General features: G+C 43.7%; 1 protein-coding gene across 3 annotated transcripts in view; it reads right to left on the reverse strand.

Moving 5' to 3' along the window:
• SFMBT2 (Scm like with four mbt domains 2) overlaps positions 1-26,343 on the reverse strand; it is a 192,080-nt gene that overhangs the window by 20,514 nt on the left and 145,223 nt on the right. For all 3 annotated transcript variants that reach the window (XM_059663739.1, XM_059663731.1, XM_059663748.1), the window contains 5 exons: positions 23,586-23,699; positions 21,530-21,572; positions 17,632-17,702; positions 14,989-15,128; positions 3,346-3,455 (listed from right to left, as the gene is read on the reverse strand). In XM_059663739.1, the coding sequence (XP_059519722.1) occupies positions 3,346-3,455; positions 14,989-15,128; positions 17,632-17,702; positions 21,530-21,572; positions 23,586-23,699 (478 nt within the window). The remainder of the gene's footprint in view (positions 1-3,345; positions 3,456-14,988; positions 15,129-17,631; positions 17,703-21,529; positions 21,573-23,585; positions 23,700-26,343) is intronic.

Raw genomic sequence — 26,343 nt, forward strand, 5'->3', positions numbered from 1 at the left:
CATACAAAATTAGTCACTGCTTATGAAAAACAAGAAACCAAAATCTTTTCAGTGAATCCGAGAATGACTCACCTAAAAAGTACAGATTTGACTAACTCCTGGCTTCGGCCTAGCTGATAATGAAGACTAATTCACTTGAAATTATATCAGGATATCTCCTCTTTAAGTTCTGAAGAACTGTAAGAAATAACTGGGCAAACCTACTAAGCCTCCACCTGGCTTTTGTAAAGACGATCACAAACGCCATTCAAAAAAAGCCCCCGCCCCCAAGCTTCTGTAACATATTGGAAAAAATATTTAAATGCCTCTAGATGCATAGAATTGGAAGTTTTTTTTTTATCCCCACTAAGGTAGAGCCTAAATTCCTCCTCCTGAAATTCAAAATAATGTAGGTCAATTAGTACACTTCAGTATCACCCAAAAGAATTTTCCCTGCCAGAACAGCTGGAACAAACTGCATCCGAGTCCACTGTTCCCTTGGCACTACCGCACCATACCAGTAGTTTGCCTTTCATGTTAAAGACTCATAATATCATAGACTCCTTACACAGTGATCAAATGTTACCTTGATTTGTTTTACTATAAGGGTACGGTTATTGGACAAACAGAAAAATAAACACTGAGGAACAACTGCAGGTGACAGTGTTAGCTTTCCTTCTATGTACAAGTCAAACCTTTTCAACGGCACCTCCACCCTCTCAAGTAAATGGGTCTTTATTTACTCTTAGAACAGGGGTGAGGGGTGTCCGGCCCACGGGCTGTATAAGGCCTGAGAAATCATTGGCTCTGGCCCTGCCAAGGCATTAGGGAGTTAATTAAATGTTTGGCCAAATATAACAGGCTAATTTTTAGGTTGATAATTGTGTATGGCCCGAGAATGATGTTATAGATAGCTAAACGGCCCTGGCAGAATAAAGGTTCCCACCCCTGCTTTAGAAGTAAAACCCATTAGAAGCCCAGATGCTCAGTGACAGCATGCAGAAAGTCCTGTGGAGGGTCTGGTGCCCGTTCTTCCCAAAAACATTCTTAGTGCCGTTATAGTTTCCCGGGCCACAACCAAGGTGGCTGGATGCCCTAATGCAGGTCTCCGTGCTGAGTTAATTTACTCATGACAGAGACCACATCAGCCTTTCAGCTCCCAGGGCAGAAGCCAGCTCTCTCTCTCTCTTCCCATTTGAACTAAAGAAATAGCAAAGTTGTCAGGATCTAAAAAGTTGTCATTTTACATCAGGAGGAAAGAGGTGACTCAATACCCAGTGTGAGAAAAAATGTTCCCGCTCCCTGAAAGTCTGTCATCATTAGCAGCTGCTGGGAATGGCCGCTGTGATCCCGCACACTCGAACCCAGCTCACAGCCCTGCTCCCCAGCGCTGCTGTGTGAGATCTTGCTGAGGAACCCCCTGTCACATCAGATATAGCAGGCACTTCACCGCCTTTACACTATAGCCATGCCGTGTCTGTATTGATTGAATCAGGCTGGATTTAATAAAGGCTCTGATAGACGTGGTGACGGGAAAATGAGCGCAAATACTGCAAAATGAGTGCTCCTTTGTCACTTTGGTTTCTAGAGCAAGTTTCTGGCTTACTTAGGAGCAGGGGAGATTTTAATAGAATGTAAGGGTTTTTAATTTTTATTTCTACTATTTGCATATCCATTAAGTGTATTTTGGATGTACTGAATGTTATAGGAAAGTTTAAAAATAAGAATTAACAAGGGTTTCTGTATAAATACTTACTCAGGTTTTCTGCCATCACTACTATGATGAACTGCCCTTGATTTTACTATTGCTGATGGTCATCCCCTTAAGTAAAGTAGGAATATATGGAATATTACATTGGGAAGAAACTTGTTTTTGTTTTTCCTTGGTTACATGTGAAGTTCATTTAAATATTTCTTGGGAAAGAAATGAAGGATGAGCTATGGTGCCACCTTTCATTCACACGCCACTTCATAGAAATAGTCTCCTATTTGCATATATATTCCCTTTAACTTTTGTGACTTGGCCGAGTATCTGTAGACCATGAGTGACTTTTGCTAAATCTAAAATTACAGAGATGTTCAAAACAGACACTAGAAAGTGCTGAGTGGGTAAATGACAAAAAGTGTTGAAGAACAATGCAGTATGTCAACATCTCTACTTAGTACCAGTGTAAGATAACTACAGGGGAAATTACTGCTCATACACGTTATTTAATATCCCTCAACTTTCACTTTGGATAAGGTATGTACTCTCTTTAAAGGAGGGCTTGTATACATGCTGGCCTTTGAAAAGTGGTTCACTCTTTCAAACAGCATCATTTCCCACATGTCACATCCAAACAATGTTAGTTCAGTTACACAAGAAGCTGACTAGTAAGATCTATTCTATTTGAAAAGTGTAACTGAATATTAAAAGGCCTCCCAGGACACCAAAGCAATTATTAAACAAAAATGTATCTGGTGAAAGGGATCTAAACAATTGAGTTCAACCCTGTTGATCCATAGATGCTCTCAGCTTCAGAACTCAAGAAACTGAAAGCAAAAACAGCACCTTTCCAATGAGCCTATTTCTAAATAAAGGAACAAATTGAGCAACTACATGTCAACCCCCAGTGCATTCACCAACACCAAACAGAGGTACTGGTTCTTTTTATCTTTTAAAACTATCAACTCTCAGCGTTAAAGAATGTTTGGATCTGGCTTAATGAAACTTTTTACAGTACTGAGTATTAAGAACTGCTAATGAATATGCATATTGATAAGGGATATTCTCTCTTTTATAAAAGTTTCCCCTTTTGGTCAAGTGATCTATTCGACCTGAGCACAGCATGTTTTAATTGTGAATGTTTAGCATACTAAGTATTAGTTAAGCAACTCTCCAGTTCAGCGGTGGTCCACAGACCACTGGTGGTCCGTGAGGTTTAAAAGGTTGGCGACCACTGCTCTAGTTCACTTGAGGAATCCTCAGGCTCAAGACAACTCCATGCAGCAAATGCCAACAATCAGTGTCCAGCACACAGAACTGCAGAGCGACATTCCTTCTGCTGCCATTTCCCTGTGCTGTGTCCAAAAGAGGGACGGCAAGTTTCTGGCTCTGGCTGGGTAGCTCAGTTGGTGAGAGAATTGTCCCAATACACAGGTTTGTGGGTTCACTCTCTGGTTAGGGCACATACAAGAGGCAACCAATGAATGCATAAATAAGTGGAACAAAAAAATGATGTCTCTCTCTTCTCTCTCTCCTCTTCTTTCCTTTCCCTCTCTATAAATCAATAAATTAAAAAAAATTTAAAAAGAGGAACAAGTTTCAAAGGAGCAGGCCAAGTATTATTACAAAAACCCTTGTTTCCCAGAATTAAAAACACTTACTTTGCCTTCAGCGTCTCCTCCTGAAAATTCCAGTGTGGATCTTCCACCAGTTGTAATTCCCTCAATACCCTCCCAGGCTTGTAAGCTGCATTGATTATCATGCTAAGGACCTGTTGGGGAGAAAAATAAACAAAATGAACTTCAATTGTAGCCATTCTCGCTGACACCAGGAGGCTCTGAAAACCCCCTGTTGACACAAGAAGCATTTGCTCTGCATCTCCATTCAGTGAGGGGCTGGGGAGAAGGTCCATGGGGCATTCTGCAGGCTGATCTGTGGGATAAAAGGGTGGTAAACTCTAATCTCTCTGCTGACGAGAGGGGGTGGCACACTCTCACTAACATTCCTGGCTGCAGAAAAATTGAACTATTTCTTCCAATGTGTGTGTGTGTTCTGTGCTGTGGAGGCGGCTCTAACTCCTGGTGACCCTATGAATGAGTGATGGCCACAATGTCTTGTCTCAGCTCGTGCAGACCCAAGCCTACAGCTTCCAAAGAGCCAATGGTTGTTATTCAACAGTCACTCTTCAGTAGGACTGGCTACTGACAATTTCATTTTATTCTTAAAAATAAATTTCAAAAGGCACCAATCAGAGGGGGACAACAGGTTCATGCCAACACTTCTGGATAGACTTCAGATGCAACAATGATGTGAAACTCGCCTGATGCTGCCCCAGTGTATGGGTATTTCATACTAGGCCAGTTCTCTCAGGGGGGCGGTGTTTCAAAAGGAAGTTTGGAACACCCAAACACCATCTAACATCTTATTTCCTCAAATGATCCCTTCACTTCCAAGTCCCAAGTCCAACAAAATGAGCATATTGTCACTGTCTACTCTGACACCCCCAGACAGACCATACCCATCCCTTCTAAAGTCTCAACTGCATGCTCTGGGGAGATGGCATATCCCTGTTCATCTTGATGTGTTTTTCAAATGAAAAGACAAGGAATTTAGATCCCTTGGGGGCCCTCACCTTTCCATAAGCAAATCTTCATTAACAATGAACATTTATAAGTTCTGGCACGTTCATGAGTTGCTGCTATGTGGGTAGAGAACTGAAAGAACATGAAGGTGCAACGCTGTGTACAAAGACATGAGACCTATGGTTCAGTTCCATGCAATGCCCACCGTCAGGATCTGCCATGGACCAGGCCTGGGAGCACACGCAGGAGCAGGCCACAGCACCTGCTGCTCCTGGAGTCTCCCCAAGTCCAGAAGAGCACAGGCCAGGCACTGAGCTCATTCTTCATGTTTCAGAGCAAAACAGCATCAGAAGAGTGATAAACATATCTTATCGAGATGGGACACTGGCATCACTGCCGAAGCACCTACTATGTGTTGGAGGAGCCCAGCCCAATATCAACGGGAAGGAAGGAGATGCAAGTATGTTAGAAGAATTGTCACGTTTCAGTTTTCACGTATCTGATGTGTTTCAGAATGTAACTGGCATGGTTTGTACCCTGATTTCATTCCAAAAGACAATAAAGCTTTCTCATATTAAAACTGGGGATTTGACCCTAAAACATTTTATACTATGCAGTCAGCATGGCAACTGTCTTTTCTTTCCTGGAGTAGCATTTTCCAGGGCTCTGCGACTCCCCATAAAGAAAATGGGGTTCAGCCAAGGCACTAAGAGGCTAGGACTAGGCAGAACAAGCAGCTTTGATGTGTTTATGTTTTCTCTATTAGAATAATCATCTGATTTTATTGTTTACTGTCAGTACAATTTACAGAGACGTGGTTTAAAAATAAATCCAATTAGAACTGGCTGAAATAATGTGCAAAGTGTTTATCAACGGACAAGAAAATTTCAACTGATTCTTTTCATCGTGTTTTACTGAGGAACCCCCGCAGCTACATGTTATTTGCTGCATATCAAAATGCATTTTGTGGCTGTGAAAAGAAAATGCCTTCCAGAGTTCAGTTCAGCCTGGAGACAGGCAGCAGTTAAATCGTAAAAAGCATCTGATATTGAATAACTGTCCCATGACTTTTCCCAATGCCAAATCATTCATCTCTGAATTCAACCCTATAAAACTTTGGAATTATGAGCTGAGCAACTTCTGTGTACATGGCATCTTGGTGCATTGTTGTTACATCCATGCCAGTGACCAAGTTGACAGCTGTTATCATTACCCATAGTTAGACTGCATGACTGCACCCCGCAAAACATCGGAATGCAGCTCATGATGAGGCTCTTGACCAGAAAGGGGAGCATGGACCCTCTCTCCAATGAACTAGCAGGACATAATTCACGCAGGAGCAATGCCTCGCTCGACTTCTTGGAGTTCACAAATTGTTTGTTGAGAACATACTTCTATGCAGAAGCCCCCCACTGTGTTGTTATACAGCAGAAAGGCAATAACCTTCGTATTGGATAGATCCCAGATCAAATCCCAGTTCCATCCCTTAGAAGCTGTGAGTCCTTAGGCAAGATGCCTGATTACATTTCCCCCTGTGTACAATGGGGGCACTGCCCTTTATCTGGTTCAAAGTGAAGGGGGTCAGAATGCGCCACCTCAAAATATGCCACTTGGACATTGGGTTACTTTGCAGTGAAGGCAAGTGAGAAACAGCAGACGCTGCCCTCCGCGTTCAGCCAGGAGCAGGGCTTCAACTTCCCTGTGAAGGCGTCGGTCTCCGCTCTGCCATGCCAGAAAGGGAACAACCCTCCTCACTGGGGAAAGAAAGATGGCACAGAGATGACTCTGCACAAACAAACCTTAGGAGAAGAGCCCTTATCTTCCAACTGTTTACCCTGCAAATCCACCTTCCCGCAATTCCACCCCTAGAAGCCCCCACCCCTTTTCCTGTGCTGATCACCTCTCCATAATTTACTGCCTTTTGTTAAAACGGTATGGAGAAATCTTTCCCTTCTTTTGTGTGAGGCCTGTGTGCATTCAAAATAAACCCTTACTCTGTCTTTTGTCAGTTTCATTTGCAGGCCCCAACTACTGAATTTAAGAGGAAAAGATTTTCATTTTCTACAACAGGGGTATTTTGAGGAATAAAGGAGGGAGTAATTTTGCGTAGCAAAATATTTAAAGGTAGCCCTCTTCCTAACAGCAATGCAGCCCTCGCACCAACATCAACCCATAAACTAAACTCTCCTGTGCTCTTGGCCTCTCTCTCCCCATTGGCCCATACCGGTATTTGCCTTGCACCTTTGCAAAATACAGTGGGGCCTTGACTTACGAGTTTAATTCATTCCGAGACTGAGCTCCTTAAGGAGCTCGTTAACTCAAATTACTCTATCAACTCAATGCAAAAAATCGGTGGAGAGACAGCTGGTATGCCAAAAAACTCGTTAGTCGGGACACTCATAAGTCAAGGCCCCACTGTAACTTGCCTTAGAAGCTCCTTGACTTTCTTTTTACTGCTTCCTTTTCAGAACCAAACATCTCATAAAAATAATTTATACTTCAAATTATTCACCTTCAATTCAATTCTCAACCTACCCAAATACAGTTTCCGCTCTAGCCACTACACAGAAACGCTTTGCGAAAGGGCCCCAGTGACCTAACACAGTGATCGGCAAACTGCGGCCCCTTAAGTGTGGCTCTTCCACAAAATACTACGTGCGGGCGCACACATACAGTGCGATTGAAACTTCGTGGCCACACTCAAGGGGCCAAAGAGCCGCATGTGGCTCGCGAGCCGCCGTTTGCCGACCACTGACCTAACGTTAAATCCAGTGAGTGCTTCCACCTTCCTGGAGCTGGCAGCAGGCTCACAGTGCACCCCTCTCTCGGTCCTACAAGGCTGCTTTGCTCTCCTCCTTCTGCTCCATCAGCCTCAGGGTTTGTTCAGAAAATAGTGAGTGGGTCAGGGTACGGGGAAGAGGCGAGGAATAACTAGAGGGAGGACTAGACAAAGAGGAGGAAAGAGCGTAAATGCTCTTAGCAGGAGAAGGAGCAAGCTGCAGCAGTGTTTGGTACACAGGCCCCACTCAGTGAGCGTCAGCTTCCTTCTCCCGCTCCTCCCCATTCATGTATTATGTCAGCACTCAAAATACTGTGAACATCGATGGGATTTTTTTCCTGTTCACCTCATGAAATTAGGCTAACCCATGATTTCCTTTCATATTCGCTCTTGTGAAAACTCCCCACCCCCAAACAAAAATTACTCAGATAATTTCCAACCTCAACTGTATCCCGTGCTTAAATTATAACTATGTTGAAAGTGCAGGGAATCCCTAAAAATAGACAAATTATATCTTTAAGTGTCAAAATTAGAAAATACTTCAGAATGCAAGTATGGCTCCCACAACCTGGGTTCAGCTGGTTTAGTGGGAAGATGACAGATTGAAGGTTTGCAATGTGTTGAATTCTAGTGGCCGGGGGAGAGGTGTGCCTGGGGTAGACTTTTGGAGACAGACGGTCCACAGGACACATGAAGGAGACTATCTGCTCTGATGAAAAGGAGTTCGGCCCCCCATCCCGTGTTCACCATTTCAACAGACCTTTCTGCTTTGCAGTCTGTGCCAGGACCATGGTTATAATAATTACCTGTTTACAAACTCAGGACCATCAAAAGCCCTCAAGGCCTAAAACAGTGGCTCTCAACCTGTGGGTCACAACCCCTTTGGCGGTTGAACGACCCTTTCACAGGGGTCGCCGAAGACCATCCTGCATATCAGATATTTACATTACGATTCATAACAGTAGCAACATTACAGTTAAGAAGTAGCAACGAAAATAATTTTATGCTTGGGTCACAACATGAGGAACTGTATTTAAAGGGCCAGAAGGTTGAGAACCACTGGCCTACAAGGTTTCTTCTTTTCAACCTCAAAATCAGATGGAACAGAGCTAACTTTATGAATACATTTTTAAAGTCAAATGATAATTTTTTTTTTTTTTTTTTTACTTAATAAGCACCACTTTACCAATAGGGTTTTGCTCATGAATGGGATCTTACATGGAAATTCAAAAGGAATAAAATGAGTTAAGATTCAGACTTCAACAGCTGGCTTTGTCCACACAACGGGAGGCCCAGTGAGCACAGAGCAGACAAGCTGAGCTGTTAGTGTTGGGACCAGGATGTTATTTAAGACCTGCCTCCTTGGCTAAGGAGTTCAAGGATCAGAAGGATTCCAGCAGCTGTACTTCTTTTCACAGAGTTCTGTCCAGCCTACCCTCCCTCCGTTCCTGAGGCCTACACTGCATTCACCACGGTACAGGCCATGAAACGCTGGAAATCAGGAAGACGCGCTCTGAGAGAAGACGGGGCCCAGACAGTCTTCTCTTTTCATTAGCCCAAACGTAACCTTCTAATGAAGCCAGAGAAAAGCAGGAAACGAGCTTTGGCAAGAAGACAAGGCAAGGAACTCTTTCAAGTTATTGACCCCTGAAAGTGGGTGTTTTCACTCTGTCTCCACTACATCTAATAGACTCATAACAAATTATGTAATGATAACTGTTATGCTCATCTCTCCTTTTGTTATTAGTTGCAAAAACGCTAATAATACCAGTAACAATCTGACATTTTACCAGGGGGAGAACTGCTTTGGACAAACCAGCCTCCACCTTTATTTAGATTCGTACACACTTGTGCTTTGCCAGCCTCCCCAGACACTCTCTAGGGCCTGCTGGTGCCTGCTAGTGTGCGTGTTAGAGCTTATCCCTCCCGGCGAGCTGGGTACATGGTTTTTAATGGGTTAATGTCCAGCATACACTTAAGACAGCAGAGAAAACAACAACACAGAATTCAGGAGGCACGTCCACATCTTCGCTTTTGTTGACTGACAACCAGATGTCACCTGGGCGAGATGTTTCCTCTGCCCATCAGGACCTGAAAAGTGTAAGTCCTTTTTCTGAGGCCATATTTCCTGCTGCCTCAACACCACCTTCCCTCAATTACACCAATAAATACATGGATGCTTTGAAAAATAAACGCTATCGTCATTTTCGCTACAGTATCACTTACACATAGTTAAGGTGACTTTGGATTTCTTACTGTCTGGGTTCCCACACAAAGCTCTAGTTTTTAAAAGCTATGACAGGCACCCCAGGACAAATGCTCACAGATACATAATAAAGGAGAAAGTCAAACAAGTCATGGCAAACTCCCCAAATTTGGGAAATAAACACTTTAATCAAAACCAAGAGATGGAGGGAAATAGCTTAATGTGCTGGAAAAATTATCTACAAGCAACAACTGAAGCCAAATTTCACACTGCCAGGTCCCAATGAAAGCTTCCGAGTCTGGCGGCTTTGGGGGTGGGCGGCGGTAACTTGCCCTCTCTGGGGCGCTCCCTCGCTATTTTCAGTTCAGCATCTCTGGCTGAGGGTGGGGAGGGAAGGAAGGCCATGAGTTCCAAGGGTTCTGAGTAAATAGGGCCCCGGCCTTGTGCAACCACAGGGTTTCTTTGGAACCTCCTGCTCCAAACACCTAGTTCACACGTCAGTGGAGCAGAGCAGAGTCAGTGCAGGGCCCCGAACGCTCACTAACGGCGGGTCTCTACCCTCGCATTCTGCTTCAGATTCGTTCAGTCTCCTGTGATGTTGGAAATCATACTTCACCTGACTGGCTTCTATGTAGTCATACTTCATGGAAGAATCCCAAAGTCAGAGATTAGCAGATGCCTGTGTTAGGCAAATTTCCTCCATCCCTGCGAGCCAGTAAAAAAAAAAAAGGCTCTGGGTCCTGAACCCTACAGAGCACACAAAACCCACTGACACAGCAACTGGAAATGAGACTGAGGGTACACAGAGAGGCGGACCCCTGTAAGGGTCATCTTTTCTATCCTCCATCTTATTGTCAAGGCAACAAACAGCACTGGGCTCCAGGTTTAAAAGCCACCAGATCTACTGCTCCCACTGACCCGAGATAACACAGAACTGGGTGTTATTCTAATACAGCCGGGACAGGTTCTGCTGGTGTGTTTGTGTTCCTGTGGGCTTGTCACCAGGAGGCAGGCCTAGAGGCAAGGAGAGAAGATGGGGCCCCCTCCTGTCTGCAGGGGTTCTGTCCATTCTCCGAGGAAGAAAGAGCCCACATCTCTTGCTCACATAACCCCTCAGCTTCGAGCACAGTGCCTGCCCGGCACATGGTTATGACTCATGAGTTTTTCAGGACACAAAGGAACGGATGGATAGATGGAGGATGGCTGATTCACTGCTGTGTTCCCAGGGCTCAGGGAACCCGAGATGGCTGCAGCTGAACACCTCGGGATTCAAAAGATTCTACAAAGATTGCGGGTAGACAAAAAGAACTATACATGGACCACAGTGGCAGCATGCAGTCCCCACCTCATTATTCCTGCACTTTCTGAAGCCACAGAAGCAGATTGAGAAGACCAGTGCTCAAGGTTCTCCTTATTTCTGCAGCCACTTTTCCACCAAGTTAGACTTATCACAACCTGTCCTCTTTATCAGTCATGTCTAAACCATTGCATCCCTTAACTGGGCTGTGTTGAAGAGTACCAAAGTGACTCTTCTAGATATGACAGCTAAAAAGGCAGAAAGATAGAATAAATGATACCAAGATGATGGATGGATGGACATATGATAGAATAAAAGAACGATAGAAAGATAGATCAACAGATATGGTTGGATGGATGGATGGATGGATGGATGGATGGATGGTAGAAAGATAGCTGGATGGATAGGGAGGCGGGTGACCTGAGTTGGGATTGTGTGGGTGCACACATGTTACCTGCATTTCATTCATCAGGAACAACATTCCCACCTTGGCAGAGCAGAAGCTCCGCCTATCTCACTTACTGTATCGTGTCGCTCTGATACCATCATACGCGGACTGACCCTGATGTTAGGTGGAGTGCACAGGTCTCCAGTCAGCGTCTCTGGCCCTCTCAACCAGGGGGGCAGAAGTCAGCCCTTCAGAAGTTTCCCTGAGTGTTTGGGACTCGAGTCGCTTTCTCCGAAGCCTTTTTTTAAGCAGCAGAAAGAGGAGGAAAGCGAGCAGAACACCGGGTGCCCTATTTTTATCTTTTCATGGAGTGCACAACTTGTCGATTTTCCCGTGATAAACGTTCATCCCTTGCATGACTGACCCACGCTGCCAAAAAGCAGCGCATAAAACACAGGCCACTTCCGCTGCCGAGCTAGCACGTCCCACAGCGACAGACAGCTTCACACATCAAAGGGCAATGGGCAAAATGTGACAAAGGACTCTCAGAGATTCCCCTCTGGAAATGACAGGTTCCTCGTTTTTGCTAAAAAACAGGTGACACACTGGCTTTAAATATCTTAAACCAAATAACGTTTAGGAAAACCACGGTGTTCCCTAGTCTCGGTAACCTACCAGGGGCCTTTCCGGCTGTGCCACCTTGACATCCACGGCCTTTAGAGACCACACAATCCTTCCCAAACTGGTGTTTTCAGTCATTTCTACCAGTAGGACTGGTTGCTGTTCTCCCGTTTCATCACATGTCTATCAGAAGATGGCCTTTTCATGGAGGACACAGTGACATGAGTAAACACGTCACTCCATGTTCCACTCTCCCCTGTTCTGCCGCACTCAGGCTGCCTCACTCACGTATGCTCTTTCACACACGGACATGGCACCCGCCTCATCTCTCTGTACATGACAGAAGGACCACAGACCTGGTGACTGCATAGAAAGCAAATTCCCCAACACCTTTGTGAATGGCCAACAAGAATGAGGCTAACGATCTCTGAGGGGGGCAGGCTTGGGATACTAAAACCTCGTGAGGCTGCCCAGCGCCACATAGGTCTGTTGTCTCTGTGTATATTTGGGAGACCTTGGCATCCCTGGGGACAGGACAGTCCTGGCTGGCGATGATGAGGCTGAGCCTACAGGTTTAATTTATGACACTGACCACCACTTACTGTCTGTACTCACAGGTCCCACCCTCCATGCAACAAGGTCCAGGGTCCCATAAAAACACCCCCGCCCCCGAGGGAGCATCAGCAGGCTCATCCCCTGTCCCGGGCCCCAGGCCTGCTTGTTCTGAGTCCCCTCATATGGGATGACCGGACGTGACTGGGCCACCTGCCGGCTCTGGCACCAGCTCCTTAGAGTCACCTACCTGCCTGGGCAGCACCCTTGCTGGAACTGAGCCAGACACAGCTCTTAGCCCCTCGAACTCTCACTCAAGTCGAATGCTCAGCACGTTCACTGACCAGAGGTGAACAGAGACACACATTAATAATCACTTTTGCCAGAAACAGCCTCCTCTCCGGGATACCGCCCTCTGAGTTCAGGACCCCTCTTCCCAGTTCTCCACAGGCCGGCTCTGCATCTAGACCCACAGACATTATCCGCTTCTAGCAGAGCAAACGGAGAGAAGGCACTCTCACTTCACGTTTCCAAAGATATGAAAGAAGCCTGTAACTGCTAGCACCACCAATGACCTGAAAAAAGCAAATGTACTCTGTCTTTCTCCAATTACCTCATTCTCTGCGAATAAAATGAAATTTGAAACCACACAGAGGTCCTGGTGCTGAAGAGAGAGCATTAGCATAAATATTGGCTTGGCGGAACTTACATTTTTCTTGCGCTCCCAGAACTGAAGTGCTGGCTTTTTTTTTTTTCTTCTTCCCCTCCCTGCCTCATGCATTTTCTGAACATCAGCAGAAAACTAGTTTTGTCATCAGAAAACTACTCTGGCCTGGCTTTTAAATCTGGCTGCTGGCACCTATCGGAGAATTGATCAGGGATAACTACTTTTGACTTAAAAATCATGTAGTAAAAGTAAAATAACCAACTGCTAAAGAGAGATGGAACCAAAGGTCATCTGGTTTGCTAACAGAGCCGGCAGGCGACACATGTGCTCATTTTAATAACTGGGATGTGTGGTGTAAAGGGTGTTGCACCCGTCGGTTCACTGCATTGTCATCAGCTCCCGTGTTCTGTTCTGATCACTCACAGTGGAAACAGGCAGACAAACCGCGATAGCAAGAATGCACTCAGCCCAAAAGCACTTGCAAACTGAAGAGTCAATTCTCGGTCCCAGAGTCTTACTTTCTATCCTTATAGGTAACCCTGGTTTGAGTTCTTTGATTGAATCTAACATCTGTAGGGATCTACAGTCTGGGCCAATTGGAGTAAACCAGTGGTCCCACCTCCCATTTATCCACATACCTTTCAGAGGTATCCCTGAAAGATGAGATATTTTTTTCTTTTTAAAATATAATACTCTTTTAACCTACGAATTATCCCCAGTCTTAAGACCTACCCTATTCTCCAGCCACACATGACCACCTCATTACCCAGACACACCTTGAACTGCTACCTGTGGAGTCTCCCATGCTGTACGTTCAAGGTTCTATTTACTTCACCTGAGCCAGAGCAAGCATCCCCTGGCATGTACTGTCACTTCCTCCCTGTGCTCCTGGAGTCTCTGTTGTGTGCTCTGTTGTGTATATCAAGCTCAGAGTCATGTCATCTCCTCAACAGGAGCTTGAGACCCAAACAAGCAGAGGGCAGATGATTGTCTGACCAACGACTTCATGCAGTGCCTGGCTCCTCAGAGTTGCCTATCCAACATTTGTTCAATGGATAAGGAATTGTTGTGCCCAAGGGATTAAAACACATTCATCACAGTATAGTAGCAATAAAGAAGATATATGTGGTGTCCTTTTTCTTCAGAGAAAGCACTGATGTGTGTGAAAAATGCAGACAGTTCAAGAGCCGTTGGGAAATGGTTCCAAACTTCAGTCTGTGTCCAAACATTGTCCGGGGCTAAGCTATAAAAATGTAACCGAGGGAAACCTCCACCAGCATAATTACGCTTCACCTCCACCTGCAGGTTCCTTCCCAGAGGCAGGAAGAGAAATGAGAAATAATACCATTTAAGTCAGAGGTTCTCAACCTGGGGGTCGAACGACCCCTTCACAGGGATCGCCTAAGACCATGGGAAAACACATCTATAATTACATATTGTTTTTGTGATTAATCACTATGCTTTAATGATGTTCAATTTGTAACAATGAAAATACATCCTGCATATCAGATATTTACATTACGATTCATAACAGTAGCAAAATTACAGTTATGAAGTAGCAACGAAAATAATTTTATGGTTGGGCGTCACCACAACATGAGGAACTGTATTAAAGAGTCGTGGCATTAGGAAGGTTGAGAACCACTGATCTAAGTGATGCGTGGCCTGGGCTCTGTCTGGATGCAGCCGCAGCACAAACCTGATGCAAGTGCCCAGAGCCCATGGAAGCTTTCTTCATGCACCTCCTCCTCCCTTGTACTGTGAGGGAGGGAAAAAGCCGCCACTCCCGATCCAACTGAGGAGTGTCCATTCTTAACCACACCCTCCACCATTACAGGAAGTCCTTTCTTTTGCTCTTCCGGGCTACTTACCTCTTCGGGGAAACCTTCACTCTCCAGCTCTGAACCCTCACACCACACACAACTGATCTTTCCTCTGTCTTCCCAAAGCTCTAGTCAGGCCTAGTGCAATGTTTCCCCTGACTCAGAGGGTGGTATGTACACCCCTCCCACTAGACTGTGAGTCTTTCCTGGGCAGAAACACTGTTTTCCATCTTCGTACGACCAGCTTCCAGCCCGCAGGATTGAGAAAGGGTGTGCTTGGTCAATGTCACCCGAATTGGTCCACATTTCCATTATCTCCTGCAGAAACTGCACCTACACCTTAAGCACCCTGTGGAGATAAGCCAAATGCAACTGTGAAAGCACTTTACCTCTTTCAGAACCAGCACGCATTTGCCTGGTCCCACCGACTGAGGTAGCTCTGCGATCCTCCCCTTGTTTAGGTAAGGGCCTGAGAAGCACCTGTGATTGATGAAGAGCTGAGGACAGCAGTATTTCCCATTGACAGGACCTGTGGGAAGAGCAACACAGATGAGGCTTTAGGAAGCAACAAAAAACTTGCTTAGTCCACTTGGTTGGCAAAATTACCCAGAGGCACACGGTGACTTAATATCAGAACATTTTATAGACACAATACTGTCTTAGAAATCCTGATTGTTTTTCTAGCATATAAAATAAATTTTCTGTTTACCATGCAGTATTCAAGATACACACGAAATGCAAAAATTAAGACAATGATAACTAAGGGGGGATAAATCACATTGCATAGCTAAGTTCCCCTGTGTGTCCTATCCCAGAAATTCCTCTTAGAGGTAGCCAATACCCTGTATTGGTAGTTATCATTCCCATGCAAGTCTATAAATTCTACCACACACATATAACACATATAGGTATGTGTGTAACAACAAGCCAATAAATATATATTTAAAATACTCCATAAATGGTTTTCAGTAAAATTTGGTGGTTCAACATGAAGTTTTTGAGATCCACCCAAGTTGGTAAATAATTATCCAGAACATGTACTCATTGTTTCACTCCATTTTTCATTATTCCATTGTAAGAATATATCACAATTGAGTTTTCCATTCTTTTATTGATGGACATTACGTTGCTTCCACTTTCTCAATGTCACCAACAGTGCTTTACTGAGTACACTGTAAAAATCATCTGCGTATCTTTAGTTTTACTAGATATGACCAAACCGTTCTCCCAGGGACTGCCCAAACGGACCCTCGAATAAGCAATGTGAGAGGGCCTGGTCTCCCACCCAGGCCAGCAGAGGCATTGCAGGGCTTCATTCTGCCGTTCTGATGGATGTGAAATGTTCCTTACAGGGGCTTTGATTTCCATTTCCCTCCACTGTTCTCTCAACTTAGAAAGTGAGCCAGGCAAGTGATTGGTCTAGTTCAGTGGTCGGCAAACTCATTAGTCACAGAGCCAAATATCAACAGTACTTCTTCAAAATAGACTCGCCCAGGCCGAAAACCGACTTCTGCGCATGGGCCACGAAGTTCCTTTTTTTAAAAAAAATATATTTCATTGATATTTTACAGAGACGAAGGGAGAGGGACAGAGAGTCAGAAACATCGATGAGAGAGAAACATCGATCAGCTGCCTCTTGCACACTCCCTACTGGAGATGTGCCCGCAACCAAGGTACATGCCCTTGACCGGAATCGAACCTGGGACCCTTTAGTCCGCAGGCCGACGCTCTATCCACTGAGCCAAACCGGTCAGGGCTGGGCCACGAAGTTTCAATCGCACTGTACGTGCACCCGCACGTGGTATTTTGTGGAAGAGCCACACTCAAGGGGCCAAAGAGCCGCATGTGGCTCGTGAGCTGCAATTTGCCGACCATGGGTCTAGTTGTATCTGGAGCTGCCACGGGGAAAAGGAGAATTACTACACGGTAAGATGTCACTCCAAACTTCTTGATGCCTAAAAACACAGACTGAGGCTTCACTTTCAGCCAAGGTGCTCAGGCTCTGGCACTGCTGCTCCAAGCTACGCTACACTCACAGTGGCATTTCTGTAGAACAACTGTTATAGTTAAGATGGTAATTTAACAATCCAGGAAGTTTTGTTCTCACAGGACTTCAACTAAAAACCAACAGGTAACAAGAGAGAGTAAAATAACAATTACAGACTCTGAATGAGTAGCAGACATGGTACTTTTAAAACCATTCTAAGTTTGAATGCTATACAACAGGCTAAAAACTTTAGTCTATAACTGCATTACATGGGAATTTTTTGGTAGGATTACTCTGCCCAGACCTTTAGGAAAAAAGCATTTTAGTAAGTCTACTCATAAAACTGCTCTCTTTATGATAAAGATAACTTTAACTAATAGGGTTTTTCCACAGCATAAAGCTTTTAAACCTGGAATTCAGAGCAGGTTTCACTTTGACTAGAAAATAGAATTCTTAATCAAATATATTACTGAGTGTACCTACGTGTCTATAATCAGATTTGTGGTCAAAGGCTAATTCACATTTGCGTTTCCAAAGATCACTGTAAGATATAGGACTTTACATATTAAAAACATATTATTCACAACCAGTTATTCAAACACAGGGGGCTTTAAAAAAACATTCAAAAGCCCGCAGGGATTTAAGCATAAACCACTACGGTAAAAATGCAAGTGAAACTGACATAAAATGTAAAAAGGGAATGTCCGATAATTATTACTTTCAACTCCTTCTTTTTCTGCATGATTTTTCATGATACAGCCTTAAATGGGCTCATAATTTCTAATTAGCATATGGACCCTTTTCCTGTAGACCAAGAGAACTGTCTAGAGCTACTGACCAAAAAGCAGAAAAGAAGAGGCACAAAGAATTTAACTTAGAAAAAAACACACAGTTTTATAACGTTATTCATTAATAAGTAGCAACAGAGTGCCAGAGAATAGGCTCAAAGCTGAAATATTCACATATTGACCTAAAAATATATTCATGTCTCCACTCATAACAACAAACAGGAAGTGACAGAGAGCCCTAAAATGGGTTCATTTACCTGTGGTTTCCAGGTGAGGGAATAGACAATGGTCATGAGGTATTTTCTCAACAGGCACTGTGGATGTCAATCTGTTGATAAAGAAAACAAAACTCTCATGGGTTCACACTGTAAGGAAACCCATTGCATTCCAAAGTCTTTTTACAACTTAAAGCGACTATTAGAGAAATCCAAGCTAGGAGTCTAGTAAGATAGGATGTGTGCATCTAGGAGCAAGCTCACTAAGAATATATAAAAAGATGATTGAGATTGTGCTCAAATTCTTGTAATAAACCTAAGACACCTCACCCTTGGTCATCACTGATTAATGAGGTTCTTCTAGGTCACTCCTGGGCTGGTCTTTTGTTATAGAATTATAATAATGTCCTTAATGATATTTTAGACATGAAGAAACATCAACTTACACTGACTTTAAAGTCAGATTTCTCTCTAATGTCTAATTGAAAATCACTTCTGCTGACCTTTGGTTTTGGGTGACTGTGTTTGTGTAGGTCATGGCCACACTGAGAACAAGACCTTCAAAGAAAACCTATCAATGATGGTTCTTAAAATGTGCAGTAGGCTTATTCTAAGACAAAAGTCTACACTCTAGTTCAGTAAAAAGTTGTGGAATAAATACAAAGCGATGTAGCCTTAGGGGAAAAAAGAATGGGTTTCACAGGGCGTCTAGGTTGGCTGGGTAGAAAACACACTTGAAAAGCTACATAAAGTTGAAGTAAACCAATAGGAGAGATATAAGTTGGGTCGTCTATGGCGCTGGTTCTCAAAGTGGGGGCCTCTAAACTGGCAGATCAGTGTGACCTGGGAACTTGTTAGACATGCTGAGTTAGGTGTTTTGGAGATGGACGCCTAGCTGCCTGTGTTTGACGAACAGTCTGGTGACTGATGCAAAGAAAGGGTGAAACCCGCCGATCCACAGACTGCACATTTAGGAGTTGGGTATTCAAATATGGATTCAATGATGAAACCATTATTTTATTATTTATTCTCTATTTCAATGTTGGAGTCACATTATTAACTTGATACACTGTTTAGAAATGAATGTGCAAAAAATTCTGTTATCCACATTTCAATAACAATGCAGCTATTATTCAATTTTATTTTATTTAAATTTAATGAAAAATGCGGTTTTTAATTTCATTTCCATCTGTAGATTAAAAAAACAGAAAGGCTTGGCAAGGGATATGTATGTTAGTATATTTTAGATATTTTCCAATATATAAAACTGTTACCCCCAGTTACAAGTTTCCAAAAACATACTGCTGGCATCTGCACAGGATGCCCCAATACTCTTTTTCCTCATAAAATCTCAACTGAAATGTGAGATAATCTATACTTATTCAATAATACGGGACCTACAAATTTTATACACAGAATCCAATTTAATGGTCCTAAAAACTCTGAGAAATAGGTATTTTTACAATTGAGATGAAAAAAAATTAAAGCAACTTGCAAAAGTACACCCAGTTGGGAGGTGGCCAAGCTGGGCAGCAGACCTGAAGTCTCTCTCAGCAGGCTCAGCCATGACTACTGGCGGGGAGCATAGTAGGTGGGGCTTTGTGGCCTCTAGGGCATTAAGAACCACTATCACAGAGAGCCATCTACACTAATAAAAGAGAAAAATGATAATTGGCATACTACGCTACCCTTTTCATTGGCTAATCAGGGCTATATGCAAATTAACTGCCAACTAAGATTGGCAGTTAACTGCCAACAAGATGGCGGTTAATTTGCATATGTAGGCACAATGCAGGGAGGCAAAAGGGAAAGCAGAAAGAAGCCCCCTGCCACTGACAGTGATCGGAAACCCAGGGGGGAGCTAAGAGCTGGGGGGCAGGGCAAAGGCGGCCCTGGGGCCGCCTTTGCCCTGCCCCCAGCCATGATCGGAGAATCAGGTGCCTTTTCCGCCCTGGCCAGTGATAGCAGGAAGCAGGGGTGGAGCCAGCGATGGGAGCTGGGCACGGTTGAAGCTGGCAGTCCCAGGAGCTAGGGGTCCCTTACCTGGGCCTAAAGCAGAGCCCACGATTGTGGGGCCACTGCAGCTGCGGGTCCCCGCTGCCCGGGCCGGACGCCTCAGCCAGAGGCGTCCTGCAGGGGCAGGGGCGGAGCCCGTGCAATCGTGGCGCCCCCAGCTGCCACTGCAGGTCCCCACTGCCCTGGCCGGATGCCTAGGCCAGAGGCGTTAGGCCTGGGCAGGGGCGGAGCCTGCAACCGTGGGGAGCTGGGGGTCCCCTGCCCAGGCCTGATGCCTGGGCCAGAGGCATCAGGCCTGAGTGGGGGGCGAAGCCGAGGATTGGGGGGATATGATGGTCCCCTTGCCCAGGCCTGAAGCCTGGGTCAGAGGCATCAGGCTTGGGCGGGGGGTGGAGCAAGCGATCAGAGGGAGATGGGAGTCCCCTGCCCAGGCATGATTCCTGGGCCAGAGGCCTTAGGCCTGGGTGGGGGTCAGAGTCAGTGATCGAGGGGAGATGGGGGTCCCCTGTCCAAGCCTGACACCTCTGGCGGAGGAGTCAGGCCTGGGCAAGGGGCCGATCAGGCGATCAGATGGTGATGGGGGTCTACGCCTCTGGCCGAGGCATCAGGCCTGGGCTAGGGGCAGAGCCAGCAATCGGAGGGGTCTGGGGGTCCCCTGCCCAGGCCTAATGCCTGGGCCAGAGGCATCAGGCCTGGGCTGGGGGCAGAACCAGTGATGGGGGGAAATGAGGGTCCCCTGCCCAGGCCTGACGCCTCTGTCAGAGGCGTCAGGCCTGGGCAAGGGGCCGATCCTGCAATTGGAGGGTGATGGGGGTCAACGCCTGAGGGCTCCCAGTATGTGAGAGGGGGCAGGCTGGGCTGAGGGACACTCCCCCCCACACACACACACACCCAGTGCACAAATTTCGTGCACCGGGCCCCTAGTCTATATATATAAAGAGCCAGGGGCTGTCACATCCAAAACAACAGAACAGATGACTGAACAGACTGAGTGGGGCAACCAGGCCAGCAAGGGGGTTAGTGAGGGACAACCAAACGACTGAACAAGCAAGCTGCGTGGGGCAACCAGGCCAGCAGAGGGGGGTAGTGAGGGGCAACCAGGCTGGCAGGGGGGCAGTGAGGGGCAACCAGGCTGGTGGGGGAGGGGCAGTTGGGGGCAACCAAGTCTGGGGGGGGGCGCAGTTAGGGGAGATCAGGTCAGCAGAGGGGGGCAGTGAGGGGCAACCAGGCTGGAAGGGGGAGCAGTTGGGAGTGACCATGCTGGCAGGGGAGGCAGTTAGGGGTGACCAGGCTGGCGGGGGCGGGGTGGGGGGGGAACGGCGGGGGGGGGGGGGTTGGGGGCAACCATGTTGGCGAGGGGTGGGAGCAGTTGGGGGTGTCCAGGCCAGCAGGGGGGCCAGTTAGGGGTGATCAGATCCGCAGGCAGAGGCATTTAGGGGTTATCAGGCTGGCAGAGGGGCCAGTTAGGGGCAATTAGTCAGGCAGGCAGGTGAGCAGTTAGGAGCCAGTGGTCCTGGATTGTGAGAGGCAGTTGGACATCCCCCGAAGGGTCCCGGATTGGAGAGGGTGCAGGCTCAGCTGAGGGGAACCCTGCCCCCCATGCATGAATTTTGTGCACTAGGCCTCTAGTCACTAATAGTGAGAGAGACTAGGGTGTCCTTCCGGTATACTAAAGTGGAATCAAAGTGAGAAGTACAATTTGGAGTAAAAGTTCCTTCAGAAGCACGCCCTGTGCCTTGCACAAAATAGGTGCACAGTAAATCACAGATATATTTTACTGTCATCTTTACTACTGTGCTATGTGTTAGACTAACTCTAATAACAACAGCCATGCTTCCCATCCTCTATAAAGACACTCCATATTTTGTTTATCAGTTCATTTTTGAAAACTAAACAAGCAGAAATACAAAAAAGAAAAACTTACTGTTTTTCTGGTTGCACAACTGCAATCTTTCTCTTCTGTTGTGCTGTAAAACAGGCCAAAAAAATCAGCTTGGTTAACTAATTGGGTAAAAGCATTTCTGGCTTTAAAGCTGTTAGTTTTAAAGTAACAATTTAAATACTGAAAAGTTATTTCATTCATGCCACAATTTTATCTTAATTGCTTCAAGCATAAAATAGACTTTGACTTATCAGAAATGAGGTCTAAATAGAATTTAGTACATTTAATCTTATCACTACACACTGTCTATTTCACTTTAAAATGTGATTTAATAAGAAAGAAAAATAGCACACATATCATACCTCACATGAATACACCTGGTAAGATGAATTGTTGCAAGCACGATTATCCAGATGACTTTTTTCCCCAAAGAAAGTGTGATAAGTCAAATAATGTTACCATAACGGCTACTCCCAAATTAGGATTAGAGGCATGTTCTTAAACTAAAACATTTTATTATTGAAAGGAGGGTTGGTATCTACCAAATGTGTCTATGAAATAGTAACATAAACAGTCAATAGTAATTTTTTTGAAAAGAACATTTCCCTTTCATATTTATAATTGATTAGAACCACCTTAACAAAGACAGATCAGAGCTTTTGGCATCTATTTTGGTACAAATATTCCTAAAATTTCCAACATAAGCATAAATTAATCCCAACAAAACCTCTAAAGCTGTTGAGAGTTGGTGGGTTTAGGCTTAGAGGGAAAAATAAAAAACAATGACTTGAGATTGAAATAATTATCCTGGGCTCAAAATTTTAGAAATATTTTAAAGTGAGGGTAATATATTACTCTCATTAGCTCAGTCTCACTGAACAGTATGGTATCTAAGAGATAAGAATCCTTTAAAATTCATTTTGCCTGCAATCAGAGCTACGTTCTTTATTTCACACAGTGTCCTACCCTAGTCTTGATGAATATCGATTAGGAGGACTCTAGCTAAGTTCCCTTCAAAATCTGTTGACATCAGGAAACATCAGGAAATAAAAGGCCAACTGTGAGATGGAACTTTCTCTATAGCAATGCTCTGAAATTCTACATAAGTGATCCACATGTACATTTAGTGTACATGTAATATACACTCAAGTGTACTGCTAGAAAGAAGTAAAGCTAGCACATAAATTACATTTTAAATACAAGAAATATAATCTGTGTCATAAAAATTAAAACCCCTTAGCTTTAAGGAACCAAAATTTTAAATAATATTTTTGATACACCTATGGTAGAATATTTAATGCCAAGGTTTATTAGGTTTGAAGATTTTCAAATGGTACCTTCTCAATATAATGACCTATTATTATAAAAATGTACCTTCAAACACACTGTTGTACATACAGGATGTCCCCAAAGAAAGTATGCACACTTTAGCAGGTGACAGCTCAATTTTCAAAATCAAATGTATTTTAATAAACACTGCCTTTATAATTATTTGCAATGTGTGTATACATTTTTTGGGACACCCTATATTTAAGCGTGTGTATTGTGGGATTGGTTAACCACTAATATTGTTTTTTCCCCCACTAATATTGTTTTAAGTTGGTACTGGATGTGATGTAATGCTCTTTTCAAAGTACAGTTGGAATCTCACTGGTCAATTAGTGCTAATAGTAGTTAAGAGTTTATATCTATGTCACTAAATTATTGGGACCAATTATGTATGACTCCTTTGGGATAAACCTCACGAGAAAATGTAGTCCTTTCTCAGATATGCTAATATAAAAATATAGTAGTTAGTCTAATTTTTTTAATAAAAATAATGAGCTGTATACAAAACAGAGAGAAGATTCCAGATATTTATTTTTGCCTCTCTGTGACCTTCAATTGTCCCGTCATTGTGACTTAGTTTATCAATCTGTGAAATGTTCATCTCATGCACTTAAAGAATAAGTGAGATTTAAAAAAATCGGTGCTCTGTGGGAAATTTAAAACCTTTTCTTTGTTTACAACTTGGCTATACTATCTTAACAAAATTGCCTATTTATTCATGCCAACCCTGGAGGTTATCCATCTGGGCTCCAAACTAGGCCATACTTACGAACTATTTTGTGAGGTGTAGTCAAAGGGTAAGAATTCGCTTCGCACCAGCCCACTGGGAAGATGTCCATGGATTCAACATCAACAATAAACTCTGGAGCAGGAGTCTGCAGACCTGCATTGAAAAGTTAAGACAATAGGTACAAACAGGTTTTACCAAAAAAGACACTGAGGAAGAAAGGAAAATACTGAGCACCCCTGAGACTGAGGAAAACATACTCCTGGATATTAAACACAAAACTGACAATGGCCTTATGACAGACACAAATGCCTGAAATATAAAACAGCAAGAGCACAAGGGGTTCAAATAGGGTGGGGGAGGGGGTGGAAAGGAGAGATCTTCGGACTGAAAATGGGAGGAGGAAGTAACCCAGAAACAATGGCATCAGAGCCAGAAAAGCTAGAAGAGGGAACAAGTCTCTTCCTTTCCTAAGAATAGCTTTGAAATTAAAGAAATGTGGCTGAGCTTCAGGTTTGTGGCCACAGGGCACACCTTTAAGCCACCAAGACATTCTTCACCCAGCACCAAGCAAAGATCAGCCTTTAGCTAATGAAAGTTAAACATGACTTTCTCTATAACACCAATTATGAGCAGTGAAAACAGATGACACAATTTCTCTAGGGAACATGTTCCTTTATAAGTTTGATTGGAGTTGATTATTTTGAACTCAGTTTGCGGCTTGCAGACTTTGGCCATGTCACACCACAGTCTGTATGTAGTATTGTCTTTTTAGTGGGGACCTGCCTACTTCCTGTTTCATAATCATAATAACGCCCTGTGATAAATCAGCATCATAGTGTGGCCTCTGAAAAGGAGGAGAGATCTGGATGCAATACCTGCATTAGCTAAAGTTTCAAGGAGCTCCAGCTACTGAGAGAATAAAATTAGAATCCAGAAAACTAGTGAAAAGAAGAAAATTCTACTCTGAATCAATAGTCCTTTAAAAAAAAAAAAAAACACTCTGAGAGAAGATACTCTTGAACCAAGAATCAAAAGATAAGGGATCTATTAATAGAGATTGACTAATGGGCTCTGACCACTTAAATCTTAATTTGCTTTGGTTTCTTCACTGAGAACCAAGATGAAAATAACACAGTAGAGCCTCGCACACATCCAGGTCATCACATGACATCTGATGATTTTTTAATCATATCACCTCAAAAACTTAACTTCCTAAAGCTAAATACCAGCAAACACAAAATGTGAGCTACAGTTATATTGATTCCCAACTTCTCAAATCTCATTCTAGAGTTGTGAAAACAGAGTATGTTATTTGATCAGTGGAGGTTCCCAATTTAGTGTCAAACCAAGATAGTGATGCATATAGTGCAATCTGAATGCAGATTCTGGTATATGTGAGCACTGAAAACAGATTCGTAGACATACATATTATCATTGCTATTAGTCACTTTAAACTCTTGGTTTGTTCTCAAAGAAAGCAATTACTGTTATTATCAATCTTAACTTACTTTTTGCTTAATTCTCCTATAATTTAAAAGATATATGCTAAATAAATGCAATCATGTTTATAGGGATTACTTTGGAATAGAAATCATTTGTCTCATACAACTCATCTGTGAAAATTAATAAACAGAAACCTCATTTAAATTTTGTAATTTGAGAGAGAGAAAGAAAGAAAGAGAAGCGTGTATTTGTTGTTCCACTTGTTTATGCATTCGTTGGTTGATTCTCGTATGTGCCCTGACCAGGACGAACCTGAAAACTTGGCATATCCAGATGACACTCTAACCAACTGAGCTACCTGATGAGGGCAAACAGAAACCTCATTTAGAATGGAGGTTAGAAGAGAGAACTCTCACCCAAGTGTCACTCAATATGCACTCACTGCTGATCCCAAGGGAAGAGAGGTACCTGCATCTGACAGGAAGTGGTACTACTGTACCACCTCACAGGAAGAAGCGTCTTCCTTGCTCAGTAACAGCTCACCCATGAGAGACCACTGCAACTCGGTCAATGAGAAGTCACTATACTTGAACTTTCAGTTGCCTCCAATGGATTCTTCCTTTACAACAACCCCTCCCAACTCCATAAAGATTTCTCTCCTTTGTTTCTGAACTTCCGTGGTGTGCCATTAGGCCACATATCCAGAATTACAATTTTTTGTTGTTCCCAAATAAGCCCATTTTGATGAAGAAATACCTGTCTATTTGTTCAAGGTCAACACAATCAATATTTAACCTATTTGTCAAATAAGTAACAAGACATCCCAAACAAACAAAAGGTAAAGAAACTCTCCAAGTAGCTCAAAGGTGGAAGTGATTTTTCTTGTCCCCAAGGGCACACAATTCTCCAGAGGTTGCAATGAAGAGGGTTGTTGGGTTATTTCCCCATTACACAGGGGATGAAGATGTTCTAGTCTTCAAAATCACAAGAATAGTGTGTGTTTCTCAGTTACTCAACAATTTTGCTCACAAATTGAATTCAGCTGCTAGATATGTTTCTATTTCCATATTTACGTTTAGGTACAAATGACATTTTCAAGGTCAAAGTGGCATAAACTGAACTTTATAGCTTATTCCTTCCTGAATTATGACTTTTGTCTTCCAATGTTCTGCTAATTCAAACATCACATCATATTAATGCTTTAATATATACACTCTGTAACAATGTATACATTAATACATTTCTAAGGCTGTCTTTACAGTACTTTAAAATTCTTTGATCATGCTTTCCATTCAATTAAGCAAATATTTATGAGCTGCAATGTGTCAGCTACCATATCCTCAAGAAAGTTATA

Source organism: Myotis daubentonii, chromosome 1, assembly GCF_963259705.1.
Source record: "Myotis daubentonii chromosome 1, mMyoDau2.1, whole genome shotgun sequence".
NCBI lineage: Eukaryota > Metazoa > Chordata > Mammalia > Chiroptera > Vespertilionidae > Myotis > Myotis daubentonii.